Below are 17,099 nucleotides of genomic sequence, written 5' to 3'. Positions count from 1 at the left end.
AAATCAGGAAAACAATACCATTTACAATAGACCCATAAAAGATAAAATACTTAGGAATAAATTTAACCAGGAAAGTTAAAGAACTATAAAAAGGAAACTACAAAGCACTACTGCAAGAAACCAAAAGAGACCAACATAAACGGAAAAACATACTATGTTTATGGATAGGAAGACTCAACATTGTGAAAATATCAAAACTGTCCAAAGTGATCGATAGATAAAATGCAATCTTGATCCGATTTCCAATAGCATTCTTTATCGAGATGGAAAACAAATCACCAACTTTAATAGAAATGAAAAGTCCTCAGATAAGTAAAGCATTATTGAAGAAGAAGAACAAAGTAGGAGGCCTCACACTACATGATCTCAGAAGCTACTATGCAGCCACTGTACTCAAAACAGCCTGGTATCAGTACAACGACAGACACGTTGACCAAGGGAAAAGAACTGAGAACTCAGACGTAAATCTATCCACCTACGGACACCACATCTTTGACAAAGGACCAGAGTTCATTAAATGGGGAAAAAAATAGTCTCTTTAACAAATGGTGCTGGTAAAACTGGATGTTCATTTGTAAAAAAAAAAAAAAAATGAAATAGGACTCCTACTTCAAGCCATACACAAAAACTAACTCAAATGCATCAAAGACATAAGACAAAACCTAAAACTGTAAAGACCATGGAAAAAAAAAATAAAGATAAAGCTAGGGGCCCTAATATATGACATGGAAAGAATACAAAAAAAAAAAAACTACTAATACACAAACAGCAGAAGACAAACTAGATGAGCAGAACCTTCTAAAATTAAACACTTAGGCTTATCAAAATACTTCACCAAAGAGTAAAAACAGAAGCTATATACAGGGAAAATAATTTTGGCTAAAACATATGCAATAAGGGTCCAATCTCTAAAATATAGGAAACTTGAACACCTCAACAACAAAAAGGAAAACAATCCAATTAAAAAATAGGCAAAAGATATTAACAGACACTTCACCAAAAAAGACATTCAGATAGCTAACAAACACATAAATAAATGTTCATGATCATTAGCCATTAGGAATATGCAAATCAAAATTACATTGAAATACCCCCTCACCCCAATATCACTGGCACAAATGAAAAAGAAAATAACAAATGTTGGAGAGATTGTGGGAAGATTGGAACTCCTATATACTGCTGGTGGGAACAGAAAATGGTACAACCACTATGAAAAATGGTATGGCACTTGCTTAAAAAACTAGAAACAGAAATACCAAATGGCCCAGCAATCCCACTCGGAGGTATATATCCCAAAGAAATAAGATCCATGACATGAATAGACATAAGCACACCGATGTTCTTTGCAAAATTATTCACAATAGCAAAAAAGATGAAAACAACCTAAGTGCCCATCAGCAGATAAATGGATTAAAAACTTGGTACATACACACAATGGAATACTATGCAATGATAAAGAATAATGATGACTAATGAGCAAAACATCTCACAACATAGATGAGTTTGGAGGACATGATGCCAAGTAAAATAAGTCAATCACAAAAGGACAAATATTGTACGAAACCACTTTTATAAAGAAACAAGAAAATGTTTACTCACAGAAAAAAGGTAAATATCATTTGATGGTGACCAGGAATGGTATGGGAAGGGAGAGATAACGACCAAATAGATGGAAGACATGTGCTAATATTGGTGAAAGGAAAGGCAATACACAATAGGGGGAAAGTCAGCAAAACATGATCAAGAGAAGGGAGGACACTGAGAGGAATGCAAGAACAAAGGGTAGCAATGGTAATTACTATACCATAGGCGATCCTGCGACAATAATATTAATAAACAATAATTTACAAGTGGATACATAGATACGTATGCCAAGAGGTGTGGGGGGGTGTAAGTGAACATGCCCACTTGCAGATATAGGCTTGGTGGTGGATATTTCTGCATATAAAACTGTAGGTTCTTCTTATATATTAATGTAGACAATAGAGCACACAAGGGCCATAGTCAGGGCAACTTTTTTGACATAACCAAGTACCTCACGACAAAGTTCCTAGGCTCCAGGCAAAGGACCTAGACTCGGGGGACATCTACATCAATTGACACAACATAGTTCATAAAGACAAAGTTCTGCATCCTACTTTGGTGAGTAGTGTTAAGGTCTTAAGAGCTTGAGAACAGCCATCTGAGATACAGCTATCATTCTCTTACCATCTGGAGCAAAGGAGAATGAAGAAAACCAAAGACCCAAGGAAGAATAGTCCAAAGGACTAATGGACCCACATGAACCACATCCTATGCAGCCCTGAGATCAGAAGAATTAGATGGTGCCTGGCTACCACTACCAACGACTCTGACAGGGATCACAACAGAAGGTCCTGGACGCAGTGGGAGAAAAATTATAAAACAAAAACTCAAAATCATGAAAAGACCAGTCTTACTGGCCTGACAGAGACCATGGGAACCACCAAGACTATGACCCTGAGACACTGTTCTGAACTGGAATTAAGCCATTCCCAGACACCACCTTTCAGCCAAAACATAGACAGAGCCATAAATAACACAATAACACCTGAGAGGAACTTGCTCCTTAGAACAAGCAATTATATGAGATCAAAAGGGCAACATTTGCTCAAAAGCAAAGGTAAGAAGGCAGGAAGGGGTAGAACATCATGAAGAAAGGAAACGGGAACCTAAGGAGGAAATGGAGAGAATGCTAACACTTTGTGGGGAATGAAACCAATGTGATGGAACACATTACGAACAAACTATGGAATGGGAAACTAATTTGTCAAGTAAGTAGAAGAGAGTTAAGAACACACATCAATAAAATAGAAAACAGAAAATCAATGCAAAAAAATAATCGGTTTTATAAACCTGCTAATTAAATTGAAAAACCACCTATCAGAATGCTCAATAAAAGGGGGAGAGAAAAGACAAACTGGTGATCCCAGAAATGGTAGAGAAGATATTTGAAAATATATAAAAAAAAAACAAAACCAAAACCAAACGCAGTGCTGCCGAGTCGATTCCGACTCATAGCGACCCTATAGGACAGAGTAGAACTGCCCCATAGAGGTTCCAAGGAGTGCCTGATGGATTTGAACTGCCAACCCTTTGGTTGGCAGCCGTAGCACTTAACCCCTACGCCACCAGTAGTACACATTAACGGTGGAATGACGGTGTTTTAGAGAGCAGGAGAATCTTGCATTTGCATTTGCCCCTTAAGTCATTCTTTGGAGCACTAATCATGAAGGCAATTATATTTTGCTTTGTTGGTGTTTTAGAAGAGGTCAGAGCAACAGCACTTCTTCCCTTAGACCACGTTCTCATGCCTGTAGTAAAAAGAAAATGGTACATTAAAAAAAAAAAATCCATCTCACGCTAGGTCTATATTCAAAAAGGAAAGACTTAATATTATGTAATTGAGCAAAATTCAGAAAAAAACCAATTTGCGCATCAAGATAGTTCCTCTATTTCCTATGACCCATTGCTTTTCTCAGGTCCCCTGTTTCTCCACCCCTTAATTTTAGTCCTTCCTCTCATACCACCTTATTCTAAAATTTTTAAGTGCCAGTGATATAGAAAGATTTCTCTCTAGACCGGCGTGCCAGAGGGATGAAATTGGTCCCTGTACCTCAGAAGTCTGGATCTACAAACTCTAAGTGCTATCATTCTATCCCCTTCTCTTCCCTTTGCCAGCTCCACCACTACACAAACAAATTAATAAGAACCAAGAGATCACTATCATGACCCTTTGTTTCTGTTGAGATTGTAGGGGACAATCTCAGAAGGACATGTTTCTTAAAGGTCTCCCAAAGACAAGTAGGACTGAGAATAGATTCACATCAAGTAACTGAGCTGAGAGCATGTTTATCCTTTTTACATTTGTGCTTACATATGTAAGCACTCAGGCACACCTATGCACCAGGGCGTAGTAGTTGGGAATAAGTGACCTAGAGCAGTGCTTCTCAAACTTTAATGTGCTTACAAATCACATGGGAATTTGAATGAAATGTAGACTTGAATACAGTAGATCTGAGGTGCAGCATGTGGTTTTACATTTCTAACCAATTCAAAGGTACTGGCTATGTGGCTGGTCCATGGATGATGTGCCTTAAGGAGCAAAGGCCTCAAGTAATAAATGCAGCTCATTGTTCCCCAGACATGAGACCTTCAGCTATCTGACACGTACCCACAGAGAATATTAATGCTTAATCTCAAAATGTAAAGATACTTAAGCCAATCTTTTTGAGTGATCATTTATTGGACAGTGGGGGTATTGCCATCTTACTGGCCATATTGCATCTAAGAATGTTCTTCAAGGCTCACTTTACATCTTTGTTCCGCAAACTATAGATCATCGGGTTAAGCATTGGACTTACAAAGGTGTAGAAGATAGCTATTATTTTGGATTCCTCAGCAGTCTTGTCTGTTGGTGGTCTTATATACATGCAGAAGAGTGTCCCATAAAATAGGGTGACAGCCATCATATGGGAACCACAGGTAGAGAATGCCTTGTGCCTTCCCTCGGCTGATTTGATGCGGAGGATGGCAGCAATAATGAAGACACCAGGACAATGGTGAGGGAGTTGGAAAGGTTAAAGCCAGCTGAGATAAGCATGGCGTGTTCCTTGATGTTAGTATCAGAGCAAGACAGTTTAATGAATGGTGGATCAGCACAGTAGAAGTGATTAATGATATTGGATTTACAGAAGGTCAAGTGTAAGGTCAGGATGGTCTGGAACAGACCATCTGAGAAGCCATAGACATAAGGAAATGCAGCCAAACTGGTGCAGACTTTCCTGGACATTTTTACACTGTAGCACAGACGGTTGCATATGGCCACATAGCGGTCATAGGCCATTGCTGTCAGCATATAAAGCTCAGTGAGGAGAAGTGCGATGAAAAGGTAACACTGTGTAAAGCAACCAGCAAAGGAAATGCTGTTCTTCTCTGACAAGAAATTAGTCAGCATCTGTGGGGTTGCATTTGAGGTGTAGCACAAGTCCACAAAGGCTAAATTAGTGAGGAAGAGGTACATGGGGGTGTGAAGACGAGAGTCCAGTCTGATTAACACTACCATACCCAGGTTGCCTATGAGGGTGACAAAATAAACACCAAGGAACAGCACGAAGAGGAGAGGCTGGAGTTCTCGGCGATTTGTGAGCCCAAGGAGAATGAATTCTGTTATCACGCTGCCATTTTTATTGGAAAATTCCTGAAAGTTCATGCCTGCTCCTAAAGCAAATGAAAATAAAACAAATCATGTTTAATTAAATCATTTTTCTCTAAATCTCCTTATGTCATCCAAATTTTCTTTTTCTGAATACTACCATAATCAATTTTATACCTCTACCTAGTCCTTTCTTCTACCTTTGCATTAAAGTACTTATATCTTCCTACCTATACCTATAGTTACACATATAGCTTTGTTGTTGTTATTAGAGGCCATCAAGTCAGTTCTGACTCATAGCGACCCTACGCACAACAGAAGAAAACACTGCCCGGTCTTACGTTATCCTTACAATTGTTTCTATGCTTGAGCCCACTGTTGCATCCACTGTGTCAATCCATCTCATAAAAGGTCTTCCTCTTTTTCATGACCCTCTATTTTACCAAGCATGATGTCCTTCTCCAAGGACTGGTCCCTCCTAATAATATGTCCAAAGTATGTGAGATGTAGTTTTGACATCCTTGCTTCTAAGGAGCATTCTGACTATACTTCTTCCAAGACAGACTTGTTCACTCTTTTGACAGTTCATTGTATATTCAATATTCTTCATCAGTACCACAATTCAAAGGCATCAATTCTTCTTTGGTCTACCTTATTCATTGTCCAGCTTTCACATGCATATGAAGTGATTGAAAACACTATGGCTTGGGTCACACACACCTTAGTTCTCAAGGTGACATCTTTACTTTGCAATGCTTTAAAGTGTCTTTTGCAGCTTTGAAGAGGTCTTTTGCAGCTGATTTTCCCAATGCAATGTGTCTTTTGATTTCTTGACTGCTGCTTCCAAGGGTGTTGATTGTGGATCCAAGTAAAATGAAATCCTGGACAAGTTAAATCTTTTCTCTGTTTATCGTGATGGTGCTTATTGCTCCAGTTGTGAGGATTTTTGTTTTCTTTGTGTTGAGGTGTAAATCATACTGAAAGCTGTGGTCTTTGACCTTCATCAGTAAGTGCTTCAAGTCCTTTTCACTTTCAGCAAGCAAGGTTGTGTCCCTTGCATAACACAGGTTGTTACTGAGTTTTCCTCCAATCCTGATGCCTCGTTCTTCTTCAAATAGTCCAGCTTCTCAGATTATTCCCTCAGCATACAGATTGTATAGATATGCTGAAAGCACACAACCCTTACACACACCTTTCTGACTGTAAACCATGTGGTATCCCCTTGTTCTGTTTGAACAGCTTCCTCTTGATTCATGTACAGATTCCTCATGAGCACAATTAAGTGTTCTGGAATTCTCATTCTCTACAATGTTATCCATAATTTGTTATGATCCACACAGTTGAATGGCTTAGTATAGTCAATAAAACACAGGTAAACACCTTTCTGGTATTCTTTGCTTTCTGTCAGGATCTATCTGGCATCAACAGTGATATCCGTAGTTCCACATCCTCATTCCACATCCTCGTTCCACGTCCTCTTCTGAATCTAGCCTGAATTTTTGGCAGTTCCTTGTGGAAATATTGCTGCAGCTGCCTTTGAATGATCTTCAGCAAGTTTTACATGCATGTGATATTAATGATATTGTTTGGTTACTTCTGCCTTCATTTGGATCACCTTTCTTGGGAACAGGCATAAATATGGACCTTTTCCAGCCAGTTGTCCAGGTAACTGTCTTCCAAATTCCTTGGCATAGACAAGTGAGCACTTCCAGTGTTGCAGCTGTTTGTTGAAACACCTTAATTAGTATTCTGTTAATTCCTGGAGCCTTGTTTTTCACCAATGCCTTCAGTCAGCTTGAACTTCTTCCTTCAGTACCATCAGTTCCTGATCATATGTTACCTCTTGAAAAGTCCAAACATATTTTTGGTATAGTGATTCTGTGTATTCCTTCTATGTTCTTTTGATGCTTCCTGTGTCGTTTAATATTTTCCCTGTAGAATCCTTTAGTATTGCAACTCAAGGCTTGAATTTTTCCATCAATTCTTTCATCTTGAGCAATGCTGAGTGCGTTCTTTTCTTTTGGTTTTCTATCTACAGGTCTTTGCACATGTCATCATAATACTTTACTTTGTCTTCTCATGCCACCCTTTGAAATTTTCTATTCAGCTCTTTTACATCATTATTTTTTCATTTTGCTTTAGCTACTCAAAGTTCAAGAGCAAGTTTCAGAGTCTCTTCTGACATTGATTTAGGTCTTTTCTTTCTCTATTGTCTTTTTAATGACCTCTTGCTTTCTTCCTGTATGATGTCCCTGATGTCACTCCACAACTGGTCTGGTCTTCAGTCATTAGTGTTCAATGTCTCAAATCTATTCTTGAGTTGATCTCTAAATTCAGGTGGGATGTACTCAAGATCATACTTTGGCTCTCATGGACTCGTTTTTATTTTCTTCAGTTTCAATTTGAACTTGCATATGAGTACTTGATGGACTGATCCACAGTCAGCCCCTGGCCTTGTTCTGACTGTTGATATTGAGCTTTTCCATCATCTGTTTCCACAGATGCAGTCGATTTGATTCCTGTGTATTCCATCTGGCAAAGTCCATGTGTATAGTTGCTGTTTATGTTGGTGAAAAAGGTATTTGCAATAAAGTTGTTTTTCTTGCAAAATTTGAATCGTGGGATCTCTGGCATCATTTCTATCACCAAGGCCATATTTTCCAGCTACCGATCCTTCTTCTTTGTTTCTAACTTTCACATTCCAATCTCTAGTAATTATCAGTGTATCCTGATTGTGTGTTCTATCAATTTCAGAAGTTGGTAATAATCTTCAATATCTTTGTCTTTGCCCTTAGTGGTTGGTGTGTTAATTAGAATAGTTGTATTAACTGGTCTTCCTTGTAGGCGTATGGATATTATCCAATCACTGGCAGTGTTATACTTCAGGATAGATCTTAAAATGTTCTTTTTGATTATGAATGCAATGCCACTTTTCATAGATGGCTCTCTCTACTTCCTCTACAGCCTCTGAGGGAAAAGCAGGTCCTCTTGTAGAAGCAAAACTCAAGGTTCATGTGCCCTACTGACTTCCAAAGTCAAAGAAAACCTGATTTTTAAGGAGGGGGGGGAAATGCATATGATCTGTGGGCCTCAGGTAATACTTTAATACAATTTCCTCTTCAAAAAAATAAAAATGGCAAAGACACAAAGACTTACTTCTAATTCTGATGGACACTGATTTCCTCAATCTCTCATTAAGGAAGTTTCCTGATGTCTTTCTACGCTGCAAAATGAAGTCGTATTTATAGCAGGATGAAGGAGGTGGGGACCTGCTCACAAAAGCAACTCAGAAGAACTGGGGAGTAGGAGCGATGAGTATTATGTCCTGAATTGCCCCCTTGGGTTTAATTGGAACTGTCTGGAATCAGGAAGATAATCATATACCTTAGCCACATTTCTTCTATTTTCAAGTTCACCAGTGTTTATCCTAAGAGCTCTGTGGCAGGTGCACAAAGAAGTTTCATCTTCTAATTTTGGCAATAGTCTGAATTTTATGTTTTCTTTTATAGTACAAAGAACCCCATCCTAAAATCTAAGCTCTTAGAGGTGTTCTCTTCGTGAGCATGAACATTTTGAGCATGGTCAGCCATAAGCAGGATTATTAAACAAAAGGTGTCCTTCAGCAAACATCTCGCTGAGCACTTCCTGTGTCAAACACTTTCACATACACAGTTTAACTGATTCCTCAAAGTAAGCCTATGAGACAGGTATGCTATTTTTCAGCTTTCAGCTAAAGAAAAGTAGTCTCACAAAAGGAATAGTGGCAGAATATCTCACAGTAGTTCTATGGGGTGAAGCAAATAATTAATGTGCTCAGGTACTAACCAAAAGGTTAGTGGTTCGAGTCCACCCAGAGATGACTGGGAAGAAGACTCTTTCTTCCAAAAAACCAGCTATTGAAAACTCTATGTCAGACAGTCCTACTCTGACATCCATGGGGTCTGAATAAGTCAGAACGGACTTGAGGAGAACTGGTAGCTCACCCAGTGCCATGTAGCTATTTCGTGGCAGGATAGGATTTGAATCCCTGTCTTCATATGCTGAGCTACTACTTTCTCTATTCCAGGTTCCTATCATTCCTCAATGTATAATTATTCTTCTTCCTTCCTTTCCACACCACTCTTTCAATCTTTCCTCCAGTCATTGTTTTTTTTCTCGTCAAAATCAAGTTGCTTTTGATACTAAAAAAGACTCAGTTTTAAGAAGGCTCAAAAGAAGCAGTATCTGCCTCCAGAGAACTGGGTGTGACCTCCCTCCTCCATGCTGACCTAGCCCTCTGCCTTCATCTGTATCAGAGTTGGAAGCACATACTGTTATAATCACGTGTGAATAATTAATTACAATTCCACCATTAGACTCTAAACTCTTTATAGGCAAGAACTCTGGTCTTCACAGTGAATACAGCCCTTGTAGGTAATAGCTGATCAATAAATATTTGCTGAGTGTATTAATAAGTGTGTAATCTGCATTTAATTCAGCAAATATGTAATAAATCTTGCTTATTTATTGAACGCACTCTATTGTCCCCTAAAAAATGAAATTCTATAGGAAGATATGAGTAACTAATGTGTATAAGAAACCACATGAAAGAAAAAAAGAACAGTGGTAATCAGCATTGAATACTTAGCACGTGCCAGACATTGGGCTTAGTACTTTATAGCATTGGCCCACTTAATCCTCATACAGTTTGATGAGGTGGTTAGTACTATTTTCTCCATTTTATGGATGGAAGACTGTGGCAAAGACTGGCTAAGTAACTTTCCCTAGTGTATACAACTAATAAGTTGTGAGACTGGAGTTCAAACAAGCCAATCAATAGTCCTTAGTATAGAGTTGTTGTCGATAGTTTAGCTAAGAAATGTGACAAGTTCATACAATACTGAACGTAGTGAGTATAGTGACATTCATTCATTCATCCATGTATTTAACAAATATTCAGGGATCATCTTCTAACTGCTACTATTTTGTCAATATAGAAAGTATAAGGGAAAACCAAAAGATGGTTTGTGTTCTTAAAGAGTTTCTGTCTCACCAGAGAAAGAATGAGGCATGAGGAACCCTCTGACACACCTGGGTACTTACTAGATACTAGACACTGGTATGCTGAGAAATCCATATTCATTGTCAAGGAATAACAAAGTTTATTTAATGCTTAAAGTGCCCCGTGATACAGGTATTATTATTTATATATTACAGATGAAAAGCCTGAGGCTCAGATGGTTTTTTTTTTTTTTTCAGTGACTCTTCAAGAGTTAGGTTTTAAATCAAAATGTTATTTTCCTAGGTATTCCTATGCTGGCTTTAAAAACACTCCAAATCATATGGATTGATAAAAATGCTTAATGGGTACTTATATTTCTGTCCATTTTGGAAATTTATGAATATAAATAAGTATATTAGAAAAAGAAAGATTTCTTATGGAAAAGACTCAGGGAGGGCACTAAAATGATCAGAGTTTTCAGACAAACATGGTGGTGTCAGGTACTAGGTTAACAGTGGTTGATGAGATAAAAGGTGGCCAGAGACATGACTAGCTTTCTTTGTGTCATGAATTTTCCATTCCCAGAAATTCACCAAAGTGCTAACTTTTATTAAAGAAATAAATTAATAAAAATCTATTCATTTTGAGAAAAAAAAAAGCATCATTTCAAGCTTCTTTGAAGTTTCTTGAAAACGTAGCGGTTCCTTTTTCTATTCTTTAGTTTTGCTTTTAACTTAGGAAAGTTTGCTTCTTGAAATATTTAGAGAGCCACAGAGATTGTTTGGCTATGGGAAGGGTCGGAAGGAGGGGAAGAAATCCAGGATGATTTAGAAATTTCTGGAATGCAGTAATAAATGAAAGGAGTGCCACCACAATAAAAAGGATTGAGGCAAAATTTTGATAACCCTGGAGGGAAAGGTTTTGGGCTTTCGGATGCTTCTTCCTAAATCCCTCATGTTGTTCCCTTCGTGGGGTGTGCAGAGATTGATGAAATCATAAAAATGATCATTCCAGCCTCCTGACTGTGAGCTCAAAGTGTCTTCTTTTCCTGTATTGATTGATAGTTACCCTGATGGCCATGCCCTTTGAAAGGGAAGGATAGAGCAATAGTTATCCTGCTGCTCTGCTGTGTCTGGGTGACCTTGATTCAGATGAAATGATCAGCAAAATAAGTGCATTCCTAAGCTACATTCTCAAATCCACCTTTACCTCAAAGCTGCTAGTAATTTTAATATTTGACTCCTACGTATACTCCTCAATTGATTCAAGATCCGAAGGAGGGTGATTTCAGTGTTCCCTTTAAACTCCAATAACAGTGAATCCAGAAATATCCCAAGCCTTTAAAAAAAAAGAACAATTATTGTTACAATAATTTTATTACTGCTATGACTACCTTATGACTACCATAGCCACATTTATTGAATAACTACCGTATGCCACTCTGGCCTGGGTTAGGGACATGGCATGAAAAAAAATACTAGTCAGATGGTTTTTTGTTGTTAAGTGCCATTGAGCTGCCTCCCACTCATAGCTACCATTTGTACAACAGAAGGAAACCCTGCTTGGTCCTTCACCATCCTCACAACCTTTGTTATGCTTGAGCCCATTATTGTAGCTGCTATGTCAACCCATCTTCTTGAGGGTCTTCCTCCTTTTTGCTGACCCTCTACCTTACCAAGCATGATGTCCTTCTCCAGGGACTGATTCCTTCTAATAATATGTCCAAAATACTTGAGATGAAAACTCCCCCTCGTTGCTTCTAAGGAGAACTCTGGATGTACTTCTTCCAAGACAGAGTTGTTCGTTCTTCTGGCAATCCATGGTATATTCATTATTCTTTGCCAATGCCATAACTCAAAGGTGTCAATTCTTCTTCAGTCTTCCTTATTCATTGACTAACTTTCACATGCATATGAAACAATTGAAAATATCATGACTTGGGTCAGGTGCGCCTTGGTCTTCAAGGTGACATCTTTGCTTTTTAACTCTTTAGAGAGGTATTTTGCAGCAGATTTGAGCCATGCAATGTGTCTTTTGATTTCTTGACTTCCGTGATTGTTGACTGTGCATCCATGTAAAACAAAATCCTTGACAACTTCAATCTTTTGTCAGTTTGTCATGATGTTGCTTATTGGTCTAGTTGTGAGGATTTTTGTTTTCTTTATGTTGAGATGTAATCCATATTGAATGCTGTATTCTTTGATCATCATCAAGTGCTTCAATTCCTCTTCACTTTCAGCAAGTAAGGTTGTGTCATCTGCATATGGCAGGTTGTTAATGAGTCTTCCTCCAATCCTGATGCCAAGTCCTTCTTCACATAGCTAAATATAATTTAATGCAAAGACAGAGAAAACCAGTAGTATCAGGAAATCAACCAAGGAAGTTGAAGCACCTGGAGGCTAAATTGCAGAAATAATTCCCACACCTAAGCAAGGGCAGTTGATACTGTCACCAGAATCCAATAGAGGAAGGAAGGTTCTCCCTATCTTTTTCACTATATACAACCCAGTGAGAGTTTCCTTGTATGGATGCAGTCATTCTAGAAAACATTCATATTGAAGCAGTAAGGGAATGAGAAAGAAATTCAATTATTTCTCTCTCTCCTTTCTAGCTCTGACATCCTAATGGTGCCTTCCATTGGCCAAAGTCAGATGGAAACTAGACAGCAAAGAAGCCCTATTGATTCAATCCAGAGGGGTTAAACTCCAGTTGCAAAAAGCAATGCAGAGGATCTGAGCTTGGGGTAGGGGTGGCAAAGGGAGAATCATCAGCACTCCTTTATTATCTATAAATCCACACATTCCCGTATCTTTGTATTATTAGTTCCATTAAAAGTATAAGGTACAAGGCTCAGAATGAGTAAATAGTCCAAGTTCACCAAAAATTTATTGATCTTCCAGTGATGTTCCAAATCCCAAATTGTTCTTTTTATACCTTATGCCATTATTTCTTACATGTTATAAACAAAACAACTTATTATTTCTCCAACTCAAAAAATATTAAGACATTCAAGTGTATATTAAAATAATGAATCATATTGCTTCCTCATTCTTAGGAGATCTGATTCCCTAATGATTTTGGGGAGTGGGCAAAAATCATATCCCCAATGAGTTTAGGATTATCAAAAAAATAAAAGATAATAGTTGTTTTTAATGAGAATGACTTTCTGCTAGAAATAATTGAACCTTAGAGATTTGGTCCCCATGTAGCAATTCCATTATAAACTCTTCTTCAGGTTCTTCTCATCCATCCTGTGTTTGAGAAATCACTCTCCTTTCTCAGGTATGATTAAACATTTTTTTTTTTGGATTTTGGAACCTAGAAATAAATCTTTTAATCAATAAAAATAAAACAATAGGATAAAACCCATATTCTGACATATTAGCTAATGCCTCTACTAAAATATATAGCTAACTATGCTACTTTTCTCATGGTACAATTATTTATAAATGTACAAGGGAGTGATATTTACATAATGGAAAGGGAATTATACCAAAGGGAACCTCCATTCTATTGGTAGTTATTGAACATTTACTGTTGAGAAAGCACTGTTCTAGGTTCTATTAAGGCTACAGCTACAGATTAGGTAAAATCCTCATCCCAACAACAAAGATTACACTTTGATGTTAGGCCTTCTTCTAGCATAGACCTGGTCTTTTTCTCATCGAGTAATCATGTTAGCTACAAATTAGTAAGTGCGTGTTTTAAAAGAGTTATGGTACTTTTCTTAATTATGTAACCAGGTAGAGTGAGGTAGAAGTATAACAAGATCCTTACGATCAGTGCAATGTTTCTCAAGATTTTTTTCATTATTACCCCCCAAGGAAACATTTTCATCCATTTTTTTTCCTAACTGCCCCTCCCCATAGATATCTAATCTGTGATATATATACATATATACACATATATATATACATATATACACATAGACATATATTTTAATGCTTTGTGTGTATATCTGTGCTTTATACATAAAACAGTAAGATTTACTTTTGTTCCCCTCTTAGGAAACAAATGCAGAAAATATAAGAGATCCAAAATGTAAAACAGAAGGAAGATTTAGTGACACGAGAGCTAGCCAAGGTAGATCAGAGTGGAGAGAAAGGAAGTACATGGCAAGGCAAAAGAACAACTTGAAAACGATCTTTGGTTTAGAGGAGCAATAAAGGAGGTCCTAGATCAATAAGGCTATGCACCACGCATAAATCCCACTGTCCCTGAGGTAATCAATCAATGCCTGAGGCAGATAACTTTCCACGACTCATATTTTAGATATCTCATCAAAAAGTGTAGCATAAAACAAAATATTACAACTTTGAAGAAAGACAGTGCTTACACTCATATGTCCAAGAAAATTGTAAGTAGAAATGCACTAAAGAATTACAAAAAGGTACCATGTAAAATACGAATATACCTATATATATATGGAACATTAAATGTTTAAAATATCAGTCACATGCTCACTAGGTTATTTCCTTATGCCACATACTTTTACAAGTTTGAGAGAAAAAACTATCAGAACACATGATGGGGTAACGGATAAATGACAAAGAAAGTATTTTTATTTCATTTTCTTTAGACTTTATTGGAAGCCAAGGAAACACGATGCTGAAGAAAAACCACTCCGATGTGACTGAATTTATTCTCCTGGGCCTGACTGACCGAGCTGAGCTGCAGCCTATACTTTTTGTGGTATTCCTAGTGATCTACCTTATCACAGTAACAGGCAATGTGAGCATGATTTTTTTAATTAGAAGTGACTCAAAACTGCACACGCCAATGTACTTTTTCCTCAGTCACCTCTCCTTTGTAGATCTCTGTTATGCCACCAATGTCACTCCGCAGATGCTGGTTAATTTCTTATCTGAGAGAAAAACTATTTCTTTCATTGGTTGCGTCATACAATTCCATTTTTTCATTGCCCTGGTCATCACAGATTATTATATGCTTACAGTGATGGCTTATGACCGCTACATGGCCATCTGCAAACCCTTGTTATATGGTAGCAAAATGTCCAAATGTGCCTGCAACTCTCTGGTCGCTGCTCCTTACATTTATGGCTTTGCAAATGGACTGGTACAGACTGTACTGATGCTACGTCTGTCCTTCTGTGGACCCAATGAGATCAACCACTTTTACTGTGCAGACCCACCTCTCATGGTCCTCGCCTGCTCAGATACCTACGTCAAAGAAACTGCCATGTTTGTGGTGGCTGGATCCAACCTCACCTATTCTCTCACCATCATCCTCATCTCCTATATTTTCATCTTCACTGCCATCCTGTGCATCCGCTCTGCTGAGGGGAGACGTAAAGCCTTCTCCACCTGTGGGTCCCATCTCACGGCTGTCACCATCTTTTATGGGACTCTGTTCTGCATGCACCTGAGACCCCCTTCTGAGGCATCTGTAGAACAGGGGAAAATTGTAGCTGTGTTTTATATCTTTGTGAGTCCTATGCTAAACCCTTTGATCTATAGCCTGAGGAATAAAGATGTTAAAAGAGCAGTAAGGAAAGTTATCCAAAAGAAATTGTTTGTTAAATAAGTAGATATTTTGGACACAGGTACCTAATGTATCTTTATCATCTGGGCAATTAATGAGCATTTTTAATTAGCAAATCCTTTCCTGTCATCGAGAATTTTTTTGTCTTTCTTACATCATATATGGACTTTGGAGAGTGTGTCAAATTATTCGCTAGAGTTTACAGAGCCATCACAATAAATACACACACACAACAACAAATACTGCTTAGAAATTCAAATAGAAGACCAGAAGCTATTGTTACTGCTCTGTAAAATCAATACAGATGACTGCATCCATAGTGCTATTACCCATGCAGAATTGAAAGAGAGAATTACCACATGCCGTGGCAATGACATGAAGTCCCTGGGTGGTACCAACAGCTTAGTGCTGGGCTACTAAACAAAGGTCACAGGTTCAAGCCCACACAGAACCTCTTTGAAAGAAAGGCTTGGCAGTCTACTTTTGAAAAATCAGCATTGAAAACCCAATGGAGCACAGTTCTACTCTGACACACATATAGTCACCAGGAGTCTGAAAACACTTGACAGCAACTGTTGTTGTTAGCTACATGGCAATGGCAATTCGTTACATTTTTACAGTGCTGAATAATGTCCAAACTATTTTGTAAGAACTTTTTCTCCCTACAAGTTACACAGCTATGATCTTTTGGTTTTATTGAAGTATATTACTCAAAGAACCATCTTTGGAATGATATCACTGATCCAGTGCAATTTTTATTTGTAAAGATTTTCATAGAAATGACAAATTTCCTCAAGAAGCTTTTTTCTTTTCTTTTAAAATGAATATGCAGCTGCGCACAGTTTGTGAACTCTTCTTCTCTGCCCTTTTGTTATTATCACCTTTTCCCTTTAAAAACTACATCTCATTTGTGTGTGCGTATGTATTTGATAACAAGATGACATTTCATATGGTCTTGTTTATCTGAGTTTTTTTGTGAAATTCTTTATGAATTTCCCTTTTAGGTCCTTTTCCTTGTATATTTTTAAATTTTTGTGTTTGTCTTTTTTTTTTTTTCCATATTCGTTTTAGGACTTCTTTCTTCAAGATACAAATGAATTCCCTGCTATATATTCATAGTAATAAAAAATACACGCTTATTAAATTTCACTTCTTTTGTTATGTTTTTTAAATGCAAAAGTTTTATTATTGTTAAATTTTGCCAAACAATTTATATTTCACTTTATTATTTCTTTCTTTGCTCTTAGGAAATTAAATTCTTTTGTACCTACGATCAAGCTGTTATTTCCTATATTAGTAAATTGTTTTTGTGGTTTCATGGTCATTTTTTTGTTATTTTTTTTCCTGAACTATTTCCAACATATTGCCAAAAATCAAAAATAATATAAAGACCACTTATGTAACCACGGAAACCCTGGTGGTGTAGTAATTAAGAGCTACAGC

General features: G+C 37.5%; 1 protein-coding gene and 1 pseudogene across 2 annotated transcripts; one reads left to right on the top strand and one right to left on the bottom strand.

The window, feature by feature from the left end:
* Positions 1-4,325: 4,325 nt before the first annotated feature.
* On the bottom strand, positions 4,326-5,230 carry LOC135232027 (olfactory receptor 5M11-like; annotated as a pseudogene).
* A 4,466-nt stretch (positions 5,231-9,696) lies between these two features.
* Positions 9,697-15,846, top strand: LOC100653623 (olfactory receptor 5M5-like). 2 transcript variants are annotated; one of them, XM_064288987.1, is made up of 2 exons: positions 9,697-9,707; positions 14,759-15,846. In XM_064288987.1, the coding sequence occupies exon 2, from the start codon at positions 14,760-14,762 to the stop codon at positions 15,696-15,698; it is 939 nt and encodes a 312-aa protein (XP_064145057.1). In that variant the 5' UTR covers positions 9,697-9,707; position 14,759; the 3' UTR covers positions 15,699-15,846. The 2 variants fall into 2 exon arrangements, with proteins under 2 accessions (XP_064145057.1, XP_064145056.1); XM_064288986.1 differs by lacking the exon at positions 9,697-9,707 and having other exon boundaries at positions 14,760-15,846.
* Positions 15,847-17,099: the final 1,253 nt, after the last annotated feature.

This window comes from Loxodonta africana, chromosome 7 (genome assembly GCF_030014295.1).
Source record: "Loxodonta africana isolate mLoxAfr1 chromosome 7, mLoxAfr1.hap2, whole genome shotgun sequence".
Taxonomy (NCBI): domain Eukaryota; kingdom Metazoa; phylum Chordata; class Mammalia; order Proboscidea; family Elephantidae; genus Loxodonta; species Loxodonta africana.
This window is presented reverse-complemented; position numbering and strand designations above follow the sequence as displayed.

Excerpts from the sequence above, each read along its gene's own strand:
- LOC100653623 (XM_064288987.1), top strand. The coding sequence starts at position 14,760 with ATGCTGAAGAAAAACCACTCCGATGTGACTGAATTTATTCTCCTGGGC.